Here is a 25,769-nt window from a genome sequence, read left to right as displayed (position 1 = left end):
TTGCTCTTAGTTTAATACACACACAGAGCCGAAAAACCTAACAATCATGGTGGAAATGGGGACCAATACAAACTAGACCTGCGGGTTGTTAAAAATCGGAAGTGGTGTCCTTCCATCCCACCTGGTTCTTTGATTTCAGTCAAAAAATAGATACTGTATAGATCTCGTTATATGCAGACAGATAATTCATTGATATATTGAATCATACTAAAAGTTCAAACTCATGATAAAAGTGTTATTATCTCATAAAAACTTATATTTTACCGATTAGATATATTTGAAAATTTGACTTAAGTTTATTCTCAGTATATGGTCATTAATCCTGGTGTAGATTGTGGCGCTGAAATAATCCTTAATATACTTTTGTCATTGTAGATGGCTTCCGAAAAGCCTGACTTGTCACAACCAAAGGCGACTATGGCAACTCTTAAGGCTCTCAATATCTACGAGGATGACGACACTAGGAAGATGGTATTCTTACCTGAAATAGATAACCCCAGCAAACATACGTCATTTAGTAGAGGTACACGTTTTCAACATTAATTTGTAAAATCAAATTTTAGCTGTCAAACCCATTTATGTAGAATTTCGCGCGATATTAACGTCATTCTTTAAGGTATCTGCTGCAACGCCCCACCCTTGACGGATTCGGATAAGAAGATCCAACTTATAAAGATGCTATGCCTGACGGTGTTACCGGTATTAGGGGTCTGGTCCTATAGTGTCTATATGCTCTCGGACACTATCTCACTCAAAAGCGAAAACGAGGCTGTGAGTACACACAAGCACAAGACATTGTTTGCATACATTTAGATTTTTATTCAAACTGTTTTTCATAAATCAAATCAGAGTACAATATTAAGTTTCGTAAAACTCAATTTTGCTTTCGAACGTTTTGTATTCAACAGACCAGGAAAGCGTTGGTATACAGTGTCGAACTTGGAAAGCTTGTCCATCACTTGCAGAAGGAACGAGATATGAGCGTTTTGTATCTGAGTGCTCTTCGCCCAGAAACCAAAACATTTCTTCTTGCAGAGTATATAGCAACTGACAAAGCCATTACGAGACTCCCGGTCTGGCCTGGAAATTTGGATAAACTCGATAGGACGGAATTTTCAACACGCGCCAATTTGGTACAGCATCTTAATCGCAGACGACAATCACTAACGCCATCGGAGGTGTACATTCAAGATGAAATTGACTTCTATACTCGCATCATCAAAGTTGTAATCGTCTGGCTGTACGACTCAATCAACGAATCGAAATTCGCTGTCGTATGGAAAACTCTTGTTGCATATCAAAAGTTGACAAGCGCAAAGGAAGATGTGGGTGTAGAAAGAGCTTTAGGGACTATGTTTTATGCTAATGGCGGGTTCGAAAATCATTTTTACTACCAAATGTACTACAGCAGAGTACACAACTTCCGAGCGTACTACAAGACTGCTCAATTGTACTCCGATCGTGTTCGATTGTTGTACTCGTATGTTGTAAGCGAGGCCGGAAACAACTTGACTGACATTATAGACTCTTTCCGATCAGAAATCTTACATAACGTGAAACACGGCAACAACACATTCCCAGAAATGCAGAAAGCTCGTTGGTGGTTTGACAATATGACTATGTACCTCGACACCTTGCTAGACGTACAACAAGATCTAGGTGAGGAAATCTTGGCCATTCTGGATACTGTAATTGAAAAGGTCCAGACCGATTTAGCAGTCAGCGCTACCCTCCTCGTAGTCGTCATATTAATGTGTCCTTTTGTTATCTACATGACGGAATACGTCACTTCCGTTTTCCATAAATACGCCCTGACGCTAATTGATAAGACGAAAGAATTAGCAAAAGAAAAAAGCAAAACCGACTCTCTTCTGTACCAGATGATACCCAAACCTATTGCGGAACAAGTAAAGCATAGCAAAAACATCAAGCCAGAATACTTCAAGGTTGTCACAGTAATGGCGTCTGATGTATGCGGCTTCTACAAAATGTCTTTGGATTGTTCGGCGCTACAGATTGTCGATTTACTGAATACTCTATACGAAGCCATTGACAAACTGTCAGAGTCCTACAATATGTACAAGTTAGAAACATTAAATGACTGCTACATGGCTGTGTCAGGTTTGTATATACAGATAATCATACATCTTTAAAAATAGAATAATAATTCGCGAAAATTATGTCTCCTGAAGAAATACATCATTGTATCCTCGCGAAAATGAAATATCACAAAAAAGTGATCTACAGCACTGTATATTCAAGTTGTCTGTTTCCTTTCCAGGTTTACCAGACAGGAATAAGTACCATGTGACAGAAGTGGCAAATTTCGCTTTACAATTAATAGATCTGATTAGTAAACGTCAGTTTATTGTAAATGAAGATCGCATCGTTCAAGTCAGGATCGGAATAAACACAGGTATATCAAACGAAACTAATAAACACTTTTAAAAACTTCAATTTTGTTTGCTTCTGAAATGACTCTTACAGTTTTCTTCTAGGCCCTTGTGTTGCTGGCATTGTCAATACTGTGATGCCGCGTTACTGTGTAGTTGGAGAAACGGTTAACAACGCTGCCAGAATGATGTTCTATAGCACAGGTGAGTACATTAACAAATGGAACAGGTGAGTAGTATTCAGTACATTAACAAATGGAACAGGTGAGTAGTACTCAGCACATTAACAAATGGAACAAGTGAGTAGTATTCAGTACATTAACAAATGGAACATGTTGCAATGATGTTTTGTCGTTTCATTCCAAACCTTAATACAGTCAATTTATTATGTTTACAGCCAACAGAATCAATGTCAGTCATGGAACATATACAGCGCTGGAGAAGACAGGAAATTACTTCCTTAAGAAGAGAAACAAACTAGTAAGTCTCCAAGACAAACGATAGCGTTCAGAGACTACACTGCAAGCCTCCAAATCTAACCTTTGCATTTTCAAAAGATGCGTTAAATCTAGATATTTTTATCAAAGAGTACGTTAGTATATCACAAAGTAAGAAATCCATCTTCCAAAATCTAGATTCACAGATATCTCTCCCAAACTTGGTAAACGTTTTATTGAAATCCAGACTCTGTTGTGTGCGTATATTTGTTAACAATCTAAACAAACACAGTTACTGTTAACAAAAGAATTTAATTAGCACACAAAACAACAAACAAACACGTGTAAACAAATAAAAATACCTCGAGTTTATACCACTTCACAAACAGCCACAGTAGATTTTCTTCTCCGCTCAGATACGAAATAATAAAAAAGAGTTGGTGTAACATATTACATATCTTTATTTCAGGGTAAAAACAGCATGTACTGGTTAATCAAAAAGATAGGAAACGGTTCCAATGAGAACAAAGACTCCATTGTGTCCTCCGTATCGTCGAGCTCGGAATCTGATGATTCGGAACCCACACTGGACCAAAACAACTCCGCAGAGGACAGCCAACACGAGGACATTCCGTTTCCTTTCCGAGCCCGACTTCCAATGTCGACCAACGAGGAAGACGACATCCGTACGAATGCGAGCAAACAGGATGGGTACGGGGAGGCTCAGCAGAAACCTGAAGAGATAGTAGCACCCTCCTTGTCCTTTCAAAAGCCGAAAAATGAGAATGAGAACCAAAACAATCTGACAAAAGACGTACAATACCACAACGTCAAATCGGCGCTTAGCCTGGTGTAATAGACCAACAAGAGATCGGCGCTTAGCCTGGTGTAATAGACAAACAGGAGATCGGTGGGCATAACTTTATGTGTAGAAAGAAGGTTAACAGTTGAAAATAGAATATATCATGCAAATCGAGTAGAGTAACAAAGACCTAGTCTTTCATCTGTTTATTACACATCTTGGTGAAAATACAAGTTTGTTGTTGTGTTGTGATACATTTGTATAGTTCGGAATACCAATGTCTAATTCTACAATGACAATACCAATGTCTTAGTCTGATTCTACAATATTCAAAATACCGATGTGTAATTGACATTCGGAATGCCAGTGTTTAATTCTATAATGGCATTCGGAATACCTATGTCTAATTTTCTACAATGACATTCGGAATACCAATTTCTAATTCTAAAATGACATTCGGAATACCAATGTCCACTTTTACAATTCTTTTTTGAAAGTATTAAAACAATGGAATGCAAAGGAGTGCATTTCTCCAATTTTCTTGCGATTAAATATTTTTTACAGTTTTGATTCCAAACGCAAATGTTTCTCAGATGTCATATTCTTATTGACTGGTGTTCACTTTGATATATCATAATAAATTGATACGCCATGTGTGTACACGTGTTTTGATAATTTATTTTGATGAATAAATGTTTTTCATATTCATATTTTGAATATTTTTTTTAAAAATAACATTGATTTAGAGCTGATCATGACGTAAAATGAACCGTAATTCCATTACATGAATGATATTAACAACATTGTATTTGTTTATTCAAATAATAATTGATTTTATAAACAGTAATTCCAACACACACGCACCCCCCCCCCCCCCCCAATATATATATATATATATATATATATATATATATATATATATATATGTAAAACTTATACGGTACCAATTTTGATGCACCAGATGCGCATTTCGACAAATAATGTCTCTTCAGTGATGTTCAACCGAAATGTTTGAAATCCGAAATAACTATGAAGTTTTAGAGCTCAATATAGCCAAAAAAGCGTGCCAAAAAAGTGGAGCCAAATTCGTCCAAGGATAAGAGCTATGCATGAGGGAGATAATCCTTAATTTTGAAATGAATTTCTAAATTTTATAACAGCAATTAAATATACATCCGTATTTTTAAGCTAGTAACGAAGTACTTAGCTACTGGGCTATATATATATATATATATATATATATATATATATATATATATATATGATCGAGTAGATGCGTGCGCGTGTAATGATAATAACAATAAAGCCTTCATTTATCCAGGATGGACATTTAGCAACAATGCTAGTTTTTAATAGGGTCTTGCATATAACATTCTGTACATACGGACAGATATGAGTTTTTTGTTGTTTTTTTTTTTTAAAACAGATAAAAAGAAATAAAGTACATATAAACTTTAGAAATAATTGTGAATGTAGAATAAATAGGTACAAAATCAAAACTAAGATAAAATAAGATAATCTCCAAGATAAGTTCTTTCAAAACACATAACACTTGTAGAGTTTCTGATATCAATTTAGTTTGCCATTACAACCTATCATTGGGTCTAATGCTGTCTGACTTGTTTCATACCGATTGTTAGGCCATTCTTGGCACACTGATTTTGACTACGGATAACTCCGTTTACCTGATCAAGATATAGGGCTCACGACGGATGTGACCGGTCGACAGGGGATGTTTACTCTTCCTAGACACCTGATCCCACCTCTGATGTGTCCAGGGGTTCGTGTTTGCCCAACTCTCTATTTTGTATAACTTATAGGAGTTATGAGATTGATCACTGTTCGTTATCTCTACATTTCATCAAGCATTCCACATGTTGCTACCTGAAACACTAAAAGATCTTTTCTGATATTCAGTCTTCGCCCTTGGTACATACAGTGCATTTGTTTGCCTCTAGTTAACTTCTGAAACATATTTTTTCAAAAAAACATTTATACATAATCTGGCATTAAACCACGTAAAACTTTATACACTAGATTGACTTTTCTATAGACAAAGTAATCTGATAGAGGCAACCTGTCAAGTTGTGTAAACATGACATTATGTGGTGTTTGGAAAAAAAAATCTGATGGAAAGAATGATCATTGCAGCTCGTTTTTGTAATATAAAAAGCTTCTTTACATTTTTTCGGATTGCCCCCCTGTAGTGCAAAATGTAAAATGTAGAAAATGATAGTATTAAAAATCTTCAACAGTGCATCATGGACATGAAATACCCCATTCTTCTTAAAATGCCAATTTTCTTTGAAATCTTATTCACCAGTATTTCTCGTTGACTTTTCCAGGGCAAAGTTTCATCGATAATAGCACCAACTAAAGTAATTTTAACTTCTGAACACATTCTATGACATGGTTATTTACCACTAAATTTAATTTCTGAAACTATGATAATCTTTGTGCAGATCCAATAAGCACACATTGAGTTTTCGACAGATTTATGACTAATCTAATTTTCCTTAATCCAAACCTTATTGTTCTGTATATCTTCACACATCTTTGACTCTATGTTTTCCACCGAGTTATCCGTTAAATCTTGTGAAGTATCATCTGCGTACATACTGACGTGAGAATGCTTCAATGCTTGTGGATAATCATTAATATACAAGATACAAAAATAATGGGCCTAAAATAAAGATTTGTGGAACTCCAATGGTACATTCTTTTCTAATCATTAATATACAAGATAAAAAACAACAACAATGGGCCTAGAATAGAGCTTTGTGGAACTCTATTAGTTACATTCTTTTCTTCCGATGGATTATCTTTCCAAATAACGTTATATGTACAATTTGTTAGATATAATTTAACCCATTCAGAAGGATCATTACACATGCCAAAAGATTTGTGTTTGTGTAATAAAACCTTGGGATTGACCGTTTCAAATGCTTTCTGTAAGTCTATAAAAAGTACATCTGTTTGTTTACCTTCACCGATATTTTTAATTTATCTATCTACTAGACAAATAAGAATACTTTTATATGAGTGTTTTCGCCTAAAACCAGATTGACAACTTGTAATTAGGGAATTTACAGACAAATACTTATAAATTAGAAATGCCTCTTTAAAATTTTGCTAACTCAGGGTAAAATGGATACGGGTGCACGTACATGTATGTATGAATGTATGCACAGTAATTTAAATATATGATTGATGAAAAGTGAAGATAACGAACAGTTATCAATCCCATAACTTCTATAAACAATACAAAATAGAGAGTTGGGCAAACACGAAACCCTGGATATACCAGAGGTGGGATCAGATGCCTAGGTAATCTCGGTTGAGATTCGGCTCGGCTGAATATTTGGACTGACGCCTTCACCGAATCTCGTAGCAGTCCTTCATAATTCATGTCTGGAAATTTACTTTCAGCTTCAGCCAGTTCTAGCAATTAATGTGCACTTAGGTGACTGTGCTGTTCGCTTTAAATAAGTGATTTGACTGTTAAACTAACTCTCTATCACTATTAATGCTGTGTTACTTATCGTCTAAATATGAAAAATCCATAAAGTAAACCATCACCAATTTTTCCGTTCAAATGAAGACTTCTATGGCGCAATATTTTATCTCCTGGAATTGAAGAGTTCCTATAGTTTGTGTTTTGAATTAGTGAAATGCAAGTAGGCACAGGGGCTAAGCCCGTTTGTTTTAGGCCCGAACTCTGTGATACCATAAATATAGAAAGGGGTCTAACTCTGACACAGATAAAAAACTAACCATAAGATTTCGGACCTGTCAATTAAAATTTCACATCAATTATACGCTACTTACTTCCTCATATTTTAATAATGTTCTTCGTGTAGACGTTACACGACTTATTTTTCCTCAGCAGCGTCAACTGTTGACAAGAACTGCCATTTTAATGAATACACTAAATACCCGAAATGTCTAAAACTTTAGAGAAGGGGGAAATGGGTAATAATAATCTAAATGAAATAGAATAAACAAAAACAAAAAATTAAAAAAGCCAAGGAATAATGTTCAATTTCCTTCTCTAAGTGCAATATCACAAGAATAATGTTTTGATAAGTTTTAAGGTATTTGAGATTTTAAGTCTATCGGGTATTTAGTGCGTTCATTAAAACGGCAGCTCTTGTCAACAGCTGATGCTGATGAGGAAAAATAAGTCGTGTAACGTCTACACGAAGAACATTATTAAAATATGAGGAAGAAAGTAGCGTATAATTGATTTGAAATTTTAATTGACAGGTCCGAAATCTTCCATACTAGTCTGAATTTCGCTGCTGTCATTGGCGAGAAACAACTCCGTGACCTGGACTGGTAAATGTCCTAGTAAAAATATACAAGTGAAATCGAGAGAACGATGACGTATATCTTTGTTATTTTAAGAACCAGTGACTTGAAATTTGGCATGCAAGTAGTTAAAACATTAATTTATGCAAGGAAAACGACAAATTACGCATAGCTTACCTAGTTTAAGATTTTTTTTAGGCATTTGAAGCGAGTGGTTAGTTTTTTATCTGTGTCAGAGTTAGACCCCTTTCTATATTTATGGTATCACAGAGTTCGGGCCCAAAACGGGCTTAGCCCCTGTGCAAGTAGGTACAGAGTGTATGTAGAGATACAATGTATCAGTAACTAGATAAAGCAGACTATAGGAACTCTTCAATTCCAGGAGATAAAATATTGTGCCATAAAAATCTTCATTTGAACGGAAAATGTAGTGCCTGTTTTCATTTTGGGATTTTTATATCTAAACGGTGAGTAATACAACATTAATAGTGATAGAGAGCCGAATCTCAACCGAGATTAGTGCCTAGGAGGAGTAAGCATCCCCTGTCGACAGCCGGTCACACCCGCCATGAGCCCTATATCTTGATTAGGTAAACGGAGTTATCCGTAGTCAAAACTGTACCAAGAACGGCCTAACAATCGGTCTGAAACAAGTCAGACAGCATCTGACCCAATGATTGGTTGTATTGGCAAACTAGATTAAATTGTTATAACGACCATATAATTTGCGAAAATGCTGACTTTAAACGAGAGTGTTGATACCCCTGCACCATCAACTTTGTGAGTAGCCTGCCTCGATTTCAAAACTGATATTAAGAACTGATCATACTGAATCATGGCCGATTTCTTTGCTGAATACTTCCTGTCCCAGTATCAGAGACTCCCTAACGATACCACCGGGAGGTGGCGCTAGAAGAAGCACCTGTTCCATTTCACTGTTGTCCATTACTTTACCATCATCGTTAACATTCGTCATACTGATGCTCATACTTTCTGTGTTCATTGCTTCTTTCGATGATATATCTTGTCCAGTCGTATGCAGTGGCTGTTGCTTGGTGGAGGGGTTTGTGTTCTCAGCCTCGGGCTTTGGCTTCGGTTTTCTTCGCCTTCGTCGTCTTCTCGGTTTTCCCACTTGCATGATTCTTCCATGTTTTATTTCGATCGATTTGATTTCTTTCACTTCCGCTAACAGATGAACAAATTCCTGATCCACACAAATGTTCTGTGACATCATAGAAAAAAGATTACGTAATATTAAATGCTAGGACAGCGGAATAAAGGATAAAATGTGAAATATTAGACTAAGTATTCATATAGGAGTTTACCTTCAGGTCCACTTTTTCCAATACAGTAGCTGATTTTGGATCTTCGATGCTTTTAAGAATGTTAAGAGATGACTTGTGTGTCAACAAGTTATCTCCGACCTGATAAGTAAAGCGTCACATGTAACACACGTGCAGTAATATATTAGTGGTCTGGGAAAGGAATTGGACTGTATTACAAATTAAATTCGAACCATAGAGAAAATACCAAAAAACATTAATTAATCGTAGAGGTTCATGAAACGTAATTATATGTCCCAGTCTTAGAATAATTAATCTTACTGATATTGTGATTTTAAAGTCTGTAATTTGTGTAATACTTAATGATCAAGAGAAGATTATCAGTATAACAGATGAACTATATCAACATGCCACTAGAGTTTTGAGGGTTTCGTTTTCCATCAGGCTTTGTGCGAGGACTTCTATGTCCTCGTCCACCATCCTGTTGTGGGAAATATCCAGTTCCTGCAATGTCCGATTCTTTTTTAGTGCAACCGACAAACTTTTGCAGCCATCTCGTCCGAACCCGTTGAAACTTATATCAAGTCGCTTCATGCCAACATTTTTCTGTGTGATAAGATATAAGTAGAGTGTTCGAGGGATTAGGTGTCATGTGCCAGTGCTCTGAGTTATTGTAAAAGAGTGATTCTAGACGGCGGACAGGAAAAGTGTTCGATATGCGTCCACTATGCTCTGCGTCCAAGACAAAGATTTACAGAAATGAACAAAAATAGATCTAGAAATACCTTGACACCTTTCGCGAAAGCTTCTGCAGATCTTCCGTTGATATGGTTCCAGCTGATGTCAAATGATTCAAGCCTGTCATTGTTAGCTACAAGTCAGAGTCTAGATCAAAGTCACATCTTCCAATTTCATGATATAGTGAAATGTGTCCATTGTTTAAGCAGAAAAGTTTTACAGTTTTCTCAGGTTCAACAGAAATTACGATAGATACCAATAGCTCTTCCAAATTCAAAGCCAGCCTTTTCTGCGAAATGATTGTGAGAAAGAATGACTTCTCGTAAGCTCTTGGATTTCTACAATTAAAAGATCACAGAGCACTGGAACGTCACGTGCCATTTGCAAAGTGTGATTCTTGCATTCTAAATGTTAAACCCTCCCGATATATCCTTACTACTGCAGATCACGTGTTTCCTTACCTCGATTGCGTCAGCAAATAGAACCGAATCCTCGTCTTTGAATCCATTACCTGTTGATGAAAAAATTATGATCATTGAAAAAAAACCACCAGACTGTTTTGTATTTTGAAGAAAAGGACGGGAAAATGGAAGAAATATTGTAAAAAGAAAAGAAACGTACTTGACAGTTCTAAAAATTCGAACATGGACTGTTTACTTATGGCGCCACACAAAATTTTAGCTCCTTTGCTGCCTAGATCATTGTCCGACAAATTCTTAAAGTATCAACTGAAAAGATTAATTTGTTAACAAATATTTTAAAAACCACAAAATGGATAACATTGTAGCAAAATTTACCAAGTGCGTGATGCACATCGTTTCCAAAAATGCTTCCACCATGTGTTCTAAACCGAACGGACCTATATTGTTCTCAGCAATGTCCAGGAAGACTATGTTGTGATCCAACTAAAATCATAATACATCAATTGCTGGTTTATCTTACATGTTGCTTCACAGGCAATAGGGAGAAAAATCATTAATAGGTCTACTATATATACAGGGGAAAAAAACCCATGTAAGCATGGTTGTGATTTCGATTTCTTGAAATACTTTCCATAAGTGGGGCTGCCAGGGCCAGGGCGCCCATAGGACCCAGCCCACAGTGGGGGACGACTAAGGCGTTGGTGATTGGGTTCCTAAGGTAACTACTAATGGGGATGACATGCAGCTTCTTACATTCCCGTCTGTAAATCTCCTGCCTCACTTCGTGCGGTTCCAGAGCGCGGGTAGGAGCTACATTGATTAAGTAATCGTTGATAGTTGTGTATAACATATGTCCTTTCATCAGGACGATAGAATGTTTACATAGGAAATGAGACAAATTCAAACTAACTCTAAAACTAATATACAAAAGCTGAGAAAAGACCCACCAGAACATCAACATATACACGTATATTGAAAACAAGTAATAATTACAACAGGATGCTGTTACGAAAGCCCCCCCCCCCCCCCCCCAAAAAAAAAAAAAAAACACCAGTTGAATACATATCCCCCATAGTTTTAAGTCTACTTTCTGCAAAATAGACAAGCTACGTATCGTTTTTAGACCTACACTCCTCTTGCAAAATCCTGAAAGTTAATACCCCTGAGATCCCTTAATGCAAGGTGAAGATAACGAACAGTGATCAATCTCATAACCCCTATAAGCAATACAAAATAGATAGTTGGGCAAATACGGACCGCTGGACACACCAGAGGTGGGATCGGGTTAATATGAAAGGAAAGCCTTTAAGTTCTAGTGTGATATTTGTAGTTATCATAAAAGATACACTTGTAACCTTTCGTGCGCTATTAGTTAATGGAGACTTTACATTTTACATATTCAAACATGTCAAATCAACTGGGAGTTTTAACACCTATTATGAATAATGTACCCCTTCCAAGGAGGTAAGCTACCCCAGAGAAATTTGATGTAGATGAAAAGTGAGGATATGTACAACAATATTTTGAAATTGAACATTTTCAAATTTACTTTATTTGTCAAAAAATACAGTTTTAGTAGATGGTAATTTGAAAAAAATTAAAACCCCTGCTGGACTCGAGCCTGCGACCTACAGTTCAGCAGTCGGTATGCTAACCCACTGAGCTACTCAGCTAGCTATTTAAATTGAAAAGGAAAAGTCAAATATTGCGGCTGATATTGATTTTTTTATCCATGTTTTAAAGGGACTGATTCACGATTTCACCCAAAATCTTGTTTTTCACTTTTGATGATCAAAATCTACCGTCTAATGTTTTTAAAAGATTTCACATAAAAATGAAGGTTATACATTATCACAGAAGCTCATTTTAGAGAGTTCATTTATTGTTTTGTAAACAACGATTGCGGCATGTTATTGTTTACGAAATGTTCTAAAGAAATGTCTAAGTTTATTATATCTTTCACATTTCAAGCATTCTTCGGGTAGAATGTGTCATCTAAAGGTTAAAATTTGTGACTATCCAAAATTAAGATATTCTATATTACAACGCTAAAATAAGGGCTAAAATAATATTGCTTTTATTCTTGCATTCAGACGGTCAAAATGTTGGCTATCAACATTAATTGAGCTATATTTTTAATGTTTCACATAAAAGACAAAAAATATTTTGTTTAAAAATCGTGAACCAGTCCCTTTAAGCTTAAAAAATGATACACGTCTAAATGGATTTTTAAATAATTTGGATTGTATTCCTTAGCACATGTAAAATCCGAAAAATTCTTTTCAAAGTAGTTTCAAAAACCGCTGAAAAAATCTGGGGAGGGGTTTTCCCCTATACAGTAATTAAAGTTTTATTCAGTTTGACGCCTTTCACTTTTTTATTCGCCACCCTCAACTACCCCGAAATACGAAAATTTTCTTGAGATCGTGAAAAATTCGGCCATGTTGGAAATTTTAAAATATCCCCATCTTCAACCGAATTTTCTTGAGATTGGATAACATTTAAAAATGATGCGTTTTCGGCAGCCATTTTCCACCATTTTGAGTTGAAATTTTAGCGCCCATTTTAAAAATTTCTTCCATTTTGAGAGCTCCGAGTTTACTATTTTATGTGTTCGCCATCCCCAACAACCCTGTATATACACACATTTCATCGAGATAGGAATATGTTCAAAATTTTGAAAATGACAGATATTATGAAAATTTCAAGTTTACGATTTTATTCACTGTCCTCCATTACATGTATCCCTATATACCATATTTCATTGACAATGGACAATGTAAAAGTTGAGGCACAGAAACCTGTGTTTTACAACTTCTTATATACTTCTATTGTAAAAGTTTGAAAACCTACCCCCTTATAATACCCCCCAAAATATACTTTCCCTCCCACATATTACAAGACTTTAATGCTTAGGACCATATAGAACACAAGCCTACTATGCCATAAAATATTGTGAATAGTGTCAAAACCGCGCAATTCAATTGATTGCGAGAGTTATGTTTCTTTGCCTGAACAAATACTTGTTCTGTTCATTTCAATAACTCATAGTGAGTTAAGTCGGATTACATGAAGCAATACAAATGTATGTTTTCAACGAGAGTCAAGTAGTTAAACTGTTACCAGGAATGGAGTCGTACATCCTTTATTTGACCCATCTACATGTATATTCAGATCTGAAACTTTTAAGTGAACATTGAGTGTTGTTGGATTCTCTCTCTCTCTCTCTCTGTGTGTGTGTGTGTGTGTGTGTAGTATACTACTACTTCAGAATTATGAATTGTTTGAATCTAGCTCCCCCTTTTTTAAACGTCTATAGATAACGCACTAAGTTCCAGCCTGAATTTCTCGGGGTCCTCCCTAACTGGGTCCTGGTGAGTAACAGGTCGAGAAATGTCGGTCAGGAACAACAGTTCCTCCTCGGTCTCTCTATCAATCTCCGCCCTCTGTCGGGTCCGCTGTAGGGCGCTGCTGGCGCTGGTCACAGCGCGGCTGGGCGGAGTCTGTGACACCGTAGATTTCTTCAATAACAGAATATTAATTCTATCAATGTTCTCCCAGTAGTAAATTCATACTTTTCCATTGTGTTTTATTTTTTATCAATAAAAAAATATCGTAATAAACACGCAATGTTTCCGCAATAAACACGCAATGTTTTGCAATAAACACGCAATGTTTCCGCAATAAACACGAAATGTTTCCGCAATAAACACACAATATTTCCGCAATAAATACGCCGTCGCAATCACAGGGGCTTCTTATCCAGTATGTTCTCAATCTATATATAAATATCTTAGATATTTATACAAGTATATAGATTGAGAAGCCCCTGTGAGCAGGCCTAGGAATAATAATGATAATAAAAATTGACAGCAAGTGATTTTTCATATCCCTGTAATGCACTCATTATACAGGGGCGGAGATTGCAATACTCTCTGGTTGGAAGAGTCCCCTCCCATCTCGGGATTTTTTAAACATTGTAGGGGCTGCAATTATCCTTTTTAGATATAGCAAACAAAGTTGTCCTCATCCATCCCTCAAATATCTATAATATAATATAGAATCTCGAGAAAGTTTATCATTATATATGAATAAATATGCATGTATTCTACTTTTTGTTTTAACTTTTAATAATTATTTGCCCAAGATATGTGTACTCTTAAAACGACAGTGACAATGCCGAGGTTTATGAAAGTTAGGACCGCAGCAGATGAAATGTGAACAGTTTCTTGAACTTTCTTTTGTCATTTTTTTTTTAAATAGTTAAAATTCACGATATCTAAGATTTCAAATGTTTTAATTACGTACCTCTCTGTCGATGGCGGACATTCTATAAGTGTTTGAACCTCTGGCACACTACCGAGTGTCATTTAAGTGTAATTTAACGGAACGTGCGAAACAAAAGACATTTTATTATCGATTTTTCTTCCTTTAAAACATAATGAAAGAGTTAAAAGTCAATCTATATAAACTTCAGTGACATTAACTGTTGATATGTCTGTTGTTCCGAATCGAAAGGTGTCTTTTCCACATATACACGCTTCTGTCTTCTCATCAACCTGGGTATTCTAGAAGTTCTTTTCAAAGAAATCTGGAAAAGAAATCGACATTTATTGCGAGATCGTGTACAACTTCTCCCCTCGGCTTTAGCTCCCAGGCAGCAGCAATATCCTCAATCTTCTTAGTCAGATTTCCCACTGGCCACCGCAGATTATGATCCTCCATTTATCTTCATCAGTTGATATTTCGTCTCCATTGACACGACTTAAAAACAACCAGCCATCAGTCTAATTGTATTAGACTGCACTCTATCTAGATCGCTTGTATTATCAAAATCAGAGTTATATATGCTAGCAGCCAATAAGCCCGTAGTTGTAAGATAGCAGCCAATAAGGAAATTCATCAAAGTACTGAAAGTACGCGGACGGAATTTTCAAATAATTGATCATAATTAATGATTTTAAAATCAATTAATAAACAGATTGTTATTTGTGTTTCTTAAAAACTTATTGAAAAATTTAGCTCGCCTAAAGAGTTCAATTGGAACACCATAATTATGCATCTTTTTTAAAATGCGTAAACGTAAACAAAGAGGTTGATGCCTCTTAATCCTGAAGGCAAGGTAGGTGGCACCTTGGACTATCATTTCCCACCCTAAGTTTAAGGATATAGACTAAGGGGTACCACCTGGAGCCACTTTTCAGATCTATAATTATGAGATATGGAGTCATCAAAACTAAACTGATCAAGAGATTGGTAACATTGTAGACGAACCTATGGCTTTACGGAGGGTAATAGTTCCTTAATCTTTGAAAGTATGGATACAAGATTGGGGACTCTTTGTAGTAATGGAACTTATGGGGGCAAGTGGGTTCATCTGAAAGTTTTTAATTTTACAACTCACTGGGTAATATTTGAAGAGTTAAAGAAACAAGGCGACAAGGCAGGGGGCCCTTGGACTATAGTTTTCCTATCCTCAGTTTAGGGGTACCAACTGGGCTGATCGTCAAAATAATGATCATCATAGATCTGGTAGATTACGTGTGACATCAGCAACACTTCATCCTACTGTGTCATTTTCGTCAACAATTTACAACAATGTATCTATAGCAGCTGTCATTCCTGGGATTTGCAGAATATCAGACTGTTCACAATCGACTGGGGGATGCTAGGACTGTTCACGGCATTGTTCTGAATCAGCAACATTGCCAAAATCGACTTCATGGTCTGAGACATAGAGTATGGCCGTGGCAACACTGGTGAACAGCTTGGTTCAGCGATGAATCTCACTGAATTTTTACTGAAGAGACCTGATGGAAGACTTGGAATGTATAGACGCCAAAATGAATGTTTTGAGCAAAATTGCATCCAGGAGGCTGACCGATTTGGAGGGGGTAATGTTATGATGTGGGCAGCAATATCCTATACAGGCAGGGCAGCATTGGTTCACATACAGGGTACTCTGTGGAGATACAACGGTATATTGATAAAGTCATACAGCCACACATGGTTCCAGTAATACAGCATCCCGGAGCAGTATTCCAACATAACAATGCCAGGCCACATACTGTTCGTCTAACACGTGATGTTCTGCAAATACACAAAATCCAGGTTCTCCCTTGCCATCCAACTTACCAGATTTGAACCCAATCAAACAAGCATGGTATAAACTGGATAGGCACATCCACCACAGACAAAAACTGGCCAAAGTTCTGCAGTTAAAGTGAAACAATATTCTTAGACAGGTTTTTATAAAACAAGAGAGAATGTCTGTGTTTTGGTAAACAGTTTTATTTGCATTTATATACAGGTCTCTTTTCATTCACTCAACAAAACATATGGCACAAAAACCCTCCTATATCATCAACAAAAAAATCACAAAACAATGGCCGAAAACAAGGTCAAATAATAGCATGAAGCATATAAATATTGCACTGGGAGCATCACACTATGATTTTAACAAGTAGTCTCACAAACTCGATCCATTCCAGTAAAAAACACAAAGGCTGCTACATTTACAGTAAGGGTATAATTCACATACACGTAACAAGACAGTTTTTTTTTACCTCTCTGAACAAGTAAATTGTACATGTATACAAGAAATAACTTTTGGGGGATAAAGTTCTGATGCATAATTCAACAGAAAATGATAGCGAAAAAGCTAAATTCATCATTTAGAAAAACAAATAAAACATAACTCTTTGAAATTCTTGATATTATGAAAATAATAAAATATACATATTAGATGTATTCATAAAACATACATACATCTATTGTAATTCATACTTCCTTCCATCAAACAAGGTACACATAAAAAAGAATATGGAACTTGAAATTTTGTTTCTGTAAATGAAGGATATGTCTCTGCATTGAAATTTCTCAAATATGCCTATGCCACAGCCCAAAGGTTCTGACAATTTCAAAAAAAAAAAATCTTTGGAGCAATCTTTATGAAATACAGATGAATGGAAATGTCGAATGGCATAGAATTATATGTTTACATTTTGATTTGAGATTTCAATAAATATGACATATCCTACAAACTGTGAAGCTTATGAAACCTGTTCTACAAAAGAAAAGCATTGCTGATGGATGGATTAAGTAGTTGTAAAAAGTAAACTCCAGAAAAAATCCTGTTACAGGTGGGTCTAGTTTTGAATTGTCCATTAAATAAAGTACATGAAGAAAGTGTAAATCTGAAATGACATTCACAAAACCTCTGGAAGTCAGTCAATGTAACATGATGTGTTTGAATGTGTCAACTCATGGTGAATTTCCTCCACAAACTACACAAATGGAATGAATTTTGATCTGTCTCTACAGAAAACTTAGGGAATGCATATTGTACATGGTCCAAACTATTTGGCAAAAAGAATACTGAAAAACTTCTAACTACATTTCATAGAAAAATGTCATCCATCACAACATAGCTTAGAGCCGTGCCGAGTCACACTTCAGAGAAAGCACCGATATGATCCAGCCATTGAAGCCGAACACGCCTGCTCACTTTGGCATTACTCAAATCTCGAGGATCCTTCAGAAAAACCAAAGCCTGATTAGTTATTTTGATTTCAGTAATATCTTTTCAAAGACAATTTCTCTGATAACTTCAATCAAAGTTTACTAATGTACCCTCAATCAAGTAAAGAATTAGACGATTGATTGCTAAATTATCGTTAAATGGAAGTCTGCAAACATCTCTATCTAATCCTTTACTCAGAAAGGAAATAATTGTAACTCTCCTGGAATTTCTGAAGAGTATGGGCAAACTAGGTAAGGATATCTGGTCCCCCTTAGATGCTGTAAATTACAGGTCACTCCCACACGGAGCAATTGCAGGCTTTGGTCCTCCCCCACTTTACACGTACCACTCTTTAACATCCTTTTTCTTCCCCGATTTTCCGCCACCACTACTGTGGTTTCCTAGCAATCCTCCGTTACTCTGCTGCGGCTTCTTTTCCAGAAATGCAAAGTTCTGACTCTCGTCCACTTTATACGTTCCTTCGTCACGGCTACGGAATTTATATAGAGCTATTATGAGAATTATCAAAGCTACCAGCACCCCACCCACAATGCCGATGATAAGGGCGAGGTTTGGCATCTGTGTCACTTCCTGTTCACGGCTTTCATTTTCAGGAATTTGTGGATACTCTGTTGAAAGTTTGCCATTGTTTATAGTAAGCTGTCCAGATACTGAAAAGTTTTGATCTGGCTTCATTAAATTGGTACTCTCAACTTGATCATCACAATTCAAAGAGTCCTTGGAAAAGCATGGGCCAATTTCCGTACTGTAAGTAAACAAGAATACTGATAAATTGGTATACAAATTTTCCCTAATGAAATCATTTATTTGAGTTAATCCTGAGGTAGTTCCTATTTCAGTAACAAGTATAGCAGGTTTTTTCCACGGGGCGATAGACTTTGGCTTATTTTAGTGGTTAGTTAGCTTTCCTTCCAAATTTCATTCAGTATTGGCAAGAGAGACACTGTCCTTGTCCGCCAAAAGTGATTTCGCTAAAATTATTAGCATACCTTTTGAGCCAGGAAATCGCTAAATTTTAGACCCGCGAAAAAAACCCGCTATACCGTACTTTATCATCAGATGATTTTAATGCAGACTTGTAGCTTGCTTGAACTTCTAGAAATGTTATTCCATGGACAGTGGTATAGTAGTGAGATTGTATGTGAATTTGACAGTTGTGGACATGACATAAAACAGTTTGCCTTTCTGGAAGGTGTTGTAGTCGTGGAGATGATGTTATCTGTTTACCTTTTTGAAGGTGGTTTGGTGGTGGGTTTATAGGTGAACTTGACGGTTGTGGAGATGATATTGTCTGATGGTTCCTCAGAGGTACAGTCATCATCGTCATCCACGGGACACTTGATCCCTCCATCACCTGATCCTGCCGGGACTATTATGTCGTCTGTTACACCTTCCTGGGGAGTGGTCTGTTGTGGAATTAGATTACCAAAAATATTTCATCTTTGTTGTACACAACTTTGTTAATGAATAATAATACAGACCTGTACCTAAAAATTGCTGGCAACAGAAAGATAATTCTCTTAAATGTCTTATTTGACATTAAACATTCTTAAGAGTGTTCAACAGTTTTAAATGGAACGCAATCTCCCGGGTACAGTCTTATATCATGCAGCACTGTAAACATAGGTAACATAAACATCATCTTACAAAGAATGAAATACTGATTCCTTAAATCAATATAATACAGTATTGTTAAATCAGAGAATAGGCTGTTCTGACAGTCCCTAAAAATTGTGATATAAGTTATATTTCAATGAAGAAATAGTAGTTTTGATTTGATCAAATGACCAGTACTGATATTAAAACTGGGTTTGTCCCAATACATGTTCTGATAATAAAGTTACAGTTAGGCCAATTCAACTTAATTGATAGATTATCATCCCCGCCCGCCCCTCAAAAATCGGCCCACCAGGATTTTTTTTATTTTGCAGAACTTGCGATTTCCAGAAAATTTTCATGTCCGACTCCGGTATTTACACTTCTTGTTTACATTTCCGGTATAGCAACTTGAAAATCCACGTGAGGAAAATATAGATCATATGGTTTTCTTAATTTCTCACGTTCTTACGGGAGTAAATGAAAGGGATTAATGTTCTTCATATCTTGAAGAAGTTTGGTATCTTTCTGTGTTTGAAAATAAAGGTTAAACTGGAAATCGTCTGTGAAATAAGCATAGATTGATATCCATTTAGCATTAAATGATGCACTTCTGTTGACAAAAACTCATTTGTCATTAATATTTTTCTCAGAAAATAGAAATTAAAATCCTCCCACCCGCCCCATACTTTTTGGTGACCCTGGATGATAATCTACTAATTAAGTTGAATTGGCCTTATATGACACATTTAGGTTCAAGCAGTTACAGGAAACAAGCACATCTGAAATCTGCTTCAAACTAACTTGCACAGAAATAGGTTGGATATATGAACTTACATGTAAACATGTAAGTAAATTAAAGTTAATGTTTGAGCAAGTCTTTTTATTACCTCCAGCTTGTCTAAATGAATGAACAGGGCTTTGAAAGTTAGTTATGAGTGCATTCTTTCTATTCTAAGCACTAGCTACCCATACACAGCAAACACACACACACACACAGAGAGAGAGAGAGAGAGAGAGAGAGAGAGAGAGAGAGAGAGAGAGAGAGAGAGAGAGAGCACACATCATCAATGATCATGCAACTAAAAGGGAACAGGAAAAAGTTCCAATGAAGAACTCATCAAAGTGGAATGTGATTACTCAAAAAGTAGATGATGCACTACATGTATGTCCTCCTCCTTGTATTAGTAATAATAACATGCTATCTTCTCCTGTCATTCAGCACTAGTATATGTAGTTTAGTTCCAATCTTTCTCAGTCATAAAGCATCCCTCATAAATCTCCACTTACTGTCTCAGTTATTGGGATGTATGTATAATGAGTTTCCTGTATTCCTAGCATGACCCTCACTCCCCGCTCCCGACCTAACTGATGGTCAGTCAACGGTTTCATGTGGTTAGATTCCCCCAAGTCTGTGGGTAATTTTCTGGGAATCACATGATGAATCGAGTCACCATACTGACTCCTAATTCTCTCATAACCCACAGTCTGGTGCCCTTGTTTCTGATTATCTGACTCTGGGTAGAGGAAGGGAGAGTCTTCTTGACTAGTCATCTCTTGGTTCCCATCCCCTGAACCTTGGAAGCCAGCTCTGTTATCAAAGTCTGCATCATCATTCAAGTAGTCCAACAAGATGCCTTGTGGTTCCTCTGTTAAGTCACTTGGTAACTCCAATTCCTCTGAATTCATCATTGGGAACTTTACAACATTTTCATGATTTTGTATCTCCTTTGTATTTATACGATTGTCTGTGGCTTCATGAGGTGGTGGTATCCCTCTAGGTTTTCTTGTTTGTGCTTCAGAATTCTTAACTTTCCTTTTGTTATTTTTACGATCTATCTTAAGAGAGTGACAACATTGTTGACAGATAACTCCAAGTATTAAGAAAATAAAGATAAGCGATTGAAAATTATTTTCATTTAAAAAAACAAAAAGGCAAAAAATAAATGAAATAAAATAGTTTCCATCCAAAAAGAGAAAATTTGTTTCAAAACATTTTGCCATGACTATTTTCAAATGAAAGAGTAGCACATACCCGTAACCCTTCAGTGGACTGCATTTCATGTTTCCTGAAAGGCAAAAATTAAACACAAAAATAAGTACTGATGTTACATATTCATGTCATTGCACATCTAGGTCTAACCACGATCTGGAGGTCTTACCCAGCGCCAAGTGGACGTAGCTGAACACTGCCTTGAGTAACAATGAATGGATCTAATTTACTGGCCAGGTCTATGACTCTTATACCATTGAACACCAATCCTAGATAAGAAAAAGAAAAATTTTCTTTCAATTTCTATTTCCAGCTAATGTTGTGTGTTTGGAAATGAAGTAAGGAATTCCTTAAGTGTCCCCCATCATTATAATGAGAACTAGCATGTAATGTACAAAAAATACATACCCCCCCCCCCCAAACCAATGGGCCACAATGCTCACCTGCGTCATCCTGACCCTGCTATCAGAAGCAAAAAAGTCTATAAGATTTTTCACCCTCCTCACTGCTTTTGGAAATTATTTCCTATATATTCATATGTAAAACTTTGATCCCCTATTGTTGTCCCATCCTGTTCCCTGGGGCCATGATTTGAAGAATTTGAAATCTAAACTATGTCAGGAAGTTTCATTTTTTCTAGTATGATTCTTACGAAAAATTATTTTTAAAATGACTCTACCCTAAATTTAACCTTTCTAGATTATCTGCCCTTGGAATGGAGCATGTTCCTTCATTTGATCAATTTTGAATCCCATTTACCCAATTTTGGTTAACATTGATTGGCTTACATGAAAAATCAAAAATGTGTACAGTTTACAGTAGGACTGATGAACCACAGACGGATGATCTGAAAAGCTTATTTGAGCTTATAGCTCAGGTGAGCAATTACAAGAAAATACAGAAAATCTTGATCTGAAAACTGATGACCTTCACAGGACTTGAGCTTTCGTAACAGTGAAAGACGAAGATAATGAACAGTGATCAATCTCATAACTCCTATAGGCAATACAAAACAGATCTAGAGTTGGGCAAACACAGACCCCTGGATATACCAGAGGTGGGATCAGGTGCCTAGGAGGAGTAAGCATCCCCTGTCACAGTGTAATTAGTTCATGACGAAAGTTAGTAACTCAAAATGAAGGTTTGTGAAACCACGACATGCCAGGTAATCATCTGAGACAGAGTCCAACGGCCATTAGATTCAAAGAGCTTACCTGAGATAGGTCTGTGATATCCTTGAGGCCTACCTAAGACAGATCCTGTGAGATAGATTTTGAGAGCTTACCTGAGATAGGTCTGTGATATCCTTGAGGCCTACTTAAGATTCTGTGAGAGAGATTCTGAGAGCTTACCTGAGATAGGTCTGTGATATCCTTGAGGCCTACCTAAGACAGATCCTGTGAGATAGATTTTGAGAGCTTACCTGAGATAGGTCTGTGATATCCTTGAGGCCTACTTAAGATTCTGTGAGAGAGATACTGAGAGCATATCTGAGATAGGTCTGAGAGGCTAAATGATTGATTTCATAAAACAGATTCTCAGAGTGCACATGAGGTGGATTATCTGAGTCTATCTGAGAAGGAAGTTGTGAGAAATTTTTCCAGACCCTACCTGAGATTCTGTGAGACAAATAATCCTAGCCTATCTGAAATGAATCTTTGAGACGGATTCACTAAGCCTGTCTGAGATACATCCTGTAATGCATGCATTTCATTCTACACTACTTGGAATAAAATTATGAAATAGGAGAGCCCTATTACTCACTATTCAAAAGTTATAAGCAAGTTTAAAGTTTTGGACAGAAAAACAGACAGGACAAAAGGAATGTGGCCCCCGATCTTTGATACAGGGGCATAAATATTGTGTTTATTGTGAAACTTTCCAGAGCTTACCTGAGATATCTTTTGTGATTCACTGAGCATAACTGAGAAAGATATTGTGTGACAGATTTTCAAATCACAATGCTATCTCAAGAGACAGATTTTGAAAGGCTACCTGTGATGGATCCTGTGAAGGCAGACTGTTTTCCAAAACTGCCATTCCCTCCGACCAGGATCTTGGATTGGTTGTTGAATACACTCCATTGTTGTTCATCTTCTGAAAAGGAATCAATTCCTTATTACTGTGTAATATGAAAAGACTATCATAAAGTTTTTCCTGAGTTATCTCTCTTTGCATAACCAATACTGCCATCAATTGAGATCCAAAACTGTCTATTACAATTAATGTGCTGTTTTACTCAGACATCTGGGTTTGAGAATTTAAAATCCTTAACCCGAAAAATTTGGATAGCATTTTTACCTGTCAACTCATTCACTGAGAAAAGCTTGGATAAAAAACCTGATGCATTAAAAAAGAAAGCATTGTATCACATATTGTACATAAAGTCAAATCAAACCGATTCACCAAACACAGGGACTACAACGTACAGTGCACAGCATGTACTCAGTGCAGAGATTTCATTCACAAAACGTATCCTAGGATTTCCAACACTTTGGATGAACATGTTTGCACAACTTCTGATGATAATATCATTTTTAATTAAGATTTGTATAAAAGAAAATTCAAAAGCAAACACTTCCTGACGTGTTTGATATATTATCTACATTTCAACCTGATTTCCTATAAAAATAACTCTATATACAAAAACAAATTATAAGACATGTTTACCGATGTTAATGAACATATTGTATATCTTCAAACAATTGTTGGAATAGACAGATTATGAATGAAAAAGTATAACAAAAATTGACAGCTGAAATGTTTTTTCAGATGTATTCTGGACACAATACAGCCTTCTAGGTGGACAGTAATGCCTCTGGCTATCCTCTGTATGAACTCGTGCTTCCCTTTCAAACCTCCCAAAGCTGTGTTAGATGAATTTGATTCCATGCAGTCTATTCTTACAAAAGAGTAAATGCTAATTCACCAAACACTAGCTAGTCCCCATAGACCAACTTTTCTGGTAAGTAAACAATCATCAGATATCTCAAATATTTACAAAAGACTTCCAGATACACACAATTCCATGACAATGTTTAATAGGAATTGTTATTTCAACATACTTAAATCAATGCTTTTTACACAAAATGTTTTAGAAATGTAACTTGACACTGTGAATACCAACATGTACACAAAATCAGATTCAATTCTTGTCTATTTCAAAAACAAAATTATTTCATGTACAGTACAAAGTAATCAATGCTTTATGAAAATATTTGACAAGCAGACAATGCTACGATTTCTTCCTGGTTGTTGCCAAATGAAATGACGTTGATATAATGGTCATCCATGACAAAGAGCCAAAAAATCAAAGCAAGATTTATGTTGACTGATCTAGATTTCTCAGAGTTTTCATATTGGCTGTCTAAGGTAAATTAGCCATACATTTTTACCAAATTTCATGTTAAGTTTGATGATGTTTTGCTTGCAAAAATAAAATCTACTATTATGCGATATAATTATACAACTGAGTGACTGACTTGAAAACAAAAAATGTTTTAGAAACATAATGCCCCCCACGTGGCAAATTGAAAAGGATCAGTTTTAAATTTAGAATGTATGCAATGACAGTGCAAAATATGGGTTATCTACTAATCAGGGGCAATCACAATGCTAAGTTTGATTTCTATCAGGGAAAGGGTTCTAAAGATAATTAGCAGTATTTTTTTTTCATATCTGGAATTCTGAGATTCAAACTGAAAAAGAGTCAACACCGTGAGGCATTTTGACCAACCCAGTTCTTCAGTGTTCCAAGTTTGACGTCTGTTAAGCAAATGGTTCTCAATATACTAAGCAGTCAATATCTTGCTATACCCAGTTTGACCCTTGACCTCTGACCATGTGAATCCAAAATCAATGGGGGTGAAGTTATCTACTCCTAAGGATGTACCATTGTACCAAGTTTGGTGTCAATTAAGCAATTTTTAATGATTCTCAAAATATAGAGGAAACAATATATTAGTTTGACCCTTGACCATGTGAACCCAAAATTAATAGGGTTCATCTACTCCTTACGATGTACCAAGTTTGATTCCTGTCAGGCAAAGGGTTCTCAGGATATTGAGTGGATATGACTTGGTCTACAGACCGACAGAAAGACTAAATGACAGGTACAAAACAATATGCCAAAACATCAGTTGTTTCAAAATAAAATCATCTCTGTCAGAAACATCAAACAAAATATTTCTAAACTTTCTAATATGGAAGTTCAAGTCTTTTAAATCCATGATACAGACATGCGAAAAAGAA

At 36.2% G+C, this 25,769-nt stretch overlaps 3 protein-coding genes across 13 annotated transcripts in view; 1 reads left to right on the top strand and 2 right to left on the bottom strand.

Moving 5' to 3' along the window:
• Positions 1-660: 660 nt before the first annotated feature.
• Positions 661-3,812, top strand: LOC125651645 (receptor-type guanylate cyclase daf-11-like). Its single transcript, XM_048880340.2, has 6 exons — positions 661-771; positions 909-2,121; positions 2,282-2,416; positions 2,499-2,597; positions 2,791-2,873; positions 3,300-3,812. Exons 1-6 carry the CDS (start codon positions 676-678, stop codon positions 3,684-3,686), a joined length of 2,013 nt encoding a protein of 670 aa, XP_048736297.1. The 5' UTR covers positions 661-675; the 3' UTR covers positions 3,687-3,812.
• Positions 3,813-7,401: 3,589 nt separating this feature from the next.
• LOC125651652 (leucine-rich repeat-containing protein 74B-like) lies at positions 7,402-14,733 on the bottom strand. The gene is given in 11 exon segments (XM_048880352.2): positions 7,402-9,165; positions 9,269-9,367; positions 9,638-9,832; positions 10,012-10,097; positions 10,221-10,302; positions 10,426-10,475; positions 10,586-10,679; positions 10,762-10,892; positions 11,014-11,196; positions 13,715-13,907; positions 14,695-14,733. Coding segments are annotated over 11 exon segments (1,533 nt in total). The 5' UTR covers positions 14,716-14,733; the 3' UTR covers positions 7,402-8,766.
• A 1,922-nt stretch (positions 14,734-16,655) lies between these two features.
• The window catches only part of LOC125651641 (neurexin-2-like), a 70,157-nt gene continuing 61,043 nt past the window's right edge, over positions 16,656-25,769 (bottom strand). For 7 of the 11 annotated variants that reach the window (XM_056166350.1, XM_056166351.1, XM_056166355.1 and 4 more), the window contains 7 exons: positions 23,514-23,615; positions 21,688-21,787; positions 21,561-21,594; positions 20,817-21,364; positions 19,157-19,339; positions 18,255-18,674; positions 16,656-17,920 (listed from right to left, as the gene is read on the bottom strand). In XM_056166350.1, coding sequence (XP_056022325.1) covers positions 17,905-17,920; positions 18,255-18,674; positions 19,157-19,339; positions 20,817-21,364; positions 21,561-21,594; positions 21,688-21,787; positions 23,514-23,615 — 1,403 coding nt within the window. In that variant the 3' untranslated portion in view covers positions 16,656-17,904. Of the gene's footprint in view, positions 17,921-18,254; positions 18,675-19,156; positions 19,340-20,815; positions 21,365-21,560; positions 21,595-21,687; positions 21,788-23,513; positions 23,616-25,769 lie in introns of those variants that run through there. The other 4 variants (XM_056166352.1, XM_056166360.1, XM_056166359.1 and 1 more) reach the window with 4 other exon arrangements.

Source organism: Ostrea edulis, chromosome 5 (assembly GCF_947568905.1).
Source record: "Ostrea edulis chromosome 5, xbOstEdul1.1, whole genome shotgun sequence".
Taxonomy (NCBI): Eukaryota; Metazoa; Mollusca; class Bivalvia; order Ostreida; family Ostreidae; genus Ostrea; species Ostrea edulis.
The sequence above is the reverse complement of the archived record's forward strand: the minus strand, read 5'-3'. Positions and strand labels throughout refer to the sequence as shown.

Excerpts from the sequence above, each read along its gene's own strand:
- LOC125651645 (XM_048880340.2), top strand. The coding sequence starts at position 676 with ATGCTATGCCTGACGGTGTTACCGGTATTAGGGGTCTGGTCCTATAGT. Across the intron at positions 2,598-2,790 it reads AATGATGTTCTATAGCACAG|CCAACAGAATCAATGTCAGT; the intron begins GTGAGTACATTA and ends TTATGTTTACAG. Across the intron at positions 2,874-3,299 it reads TTAAGAAGAGAAACAAACTA|GGTAAAAACAGCATGTACTG; the intron begins GTAAGTCTCCAA and ends TCTTTATTTCAG.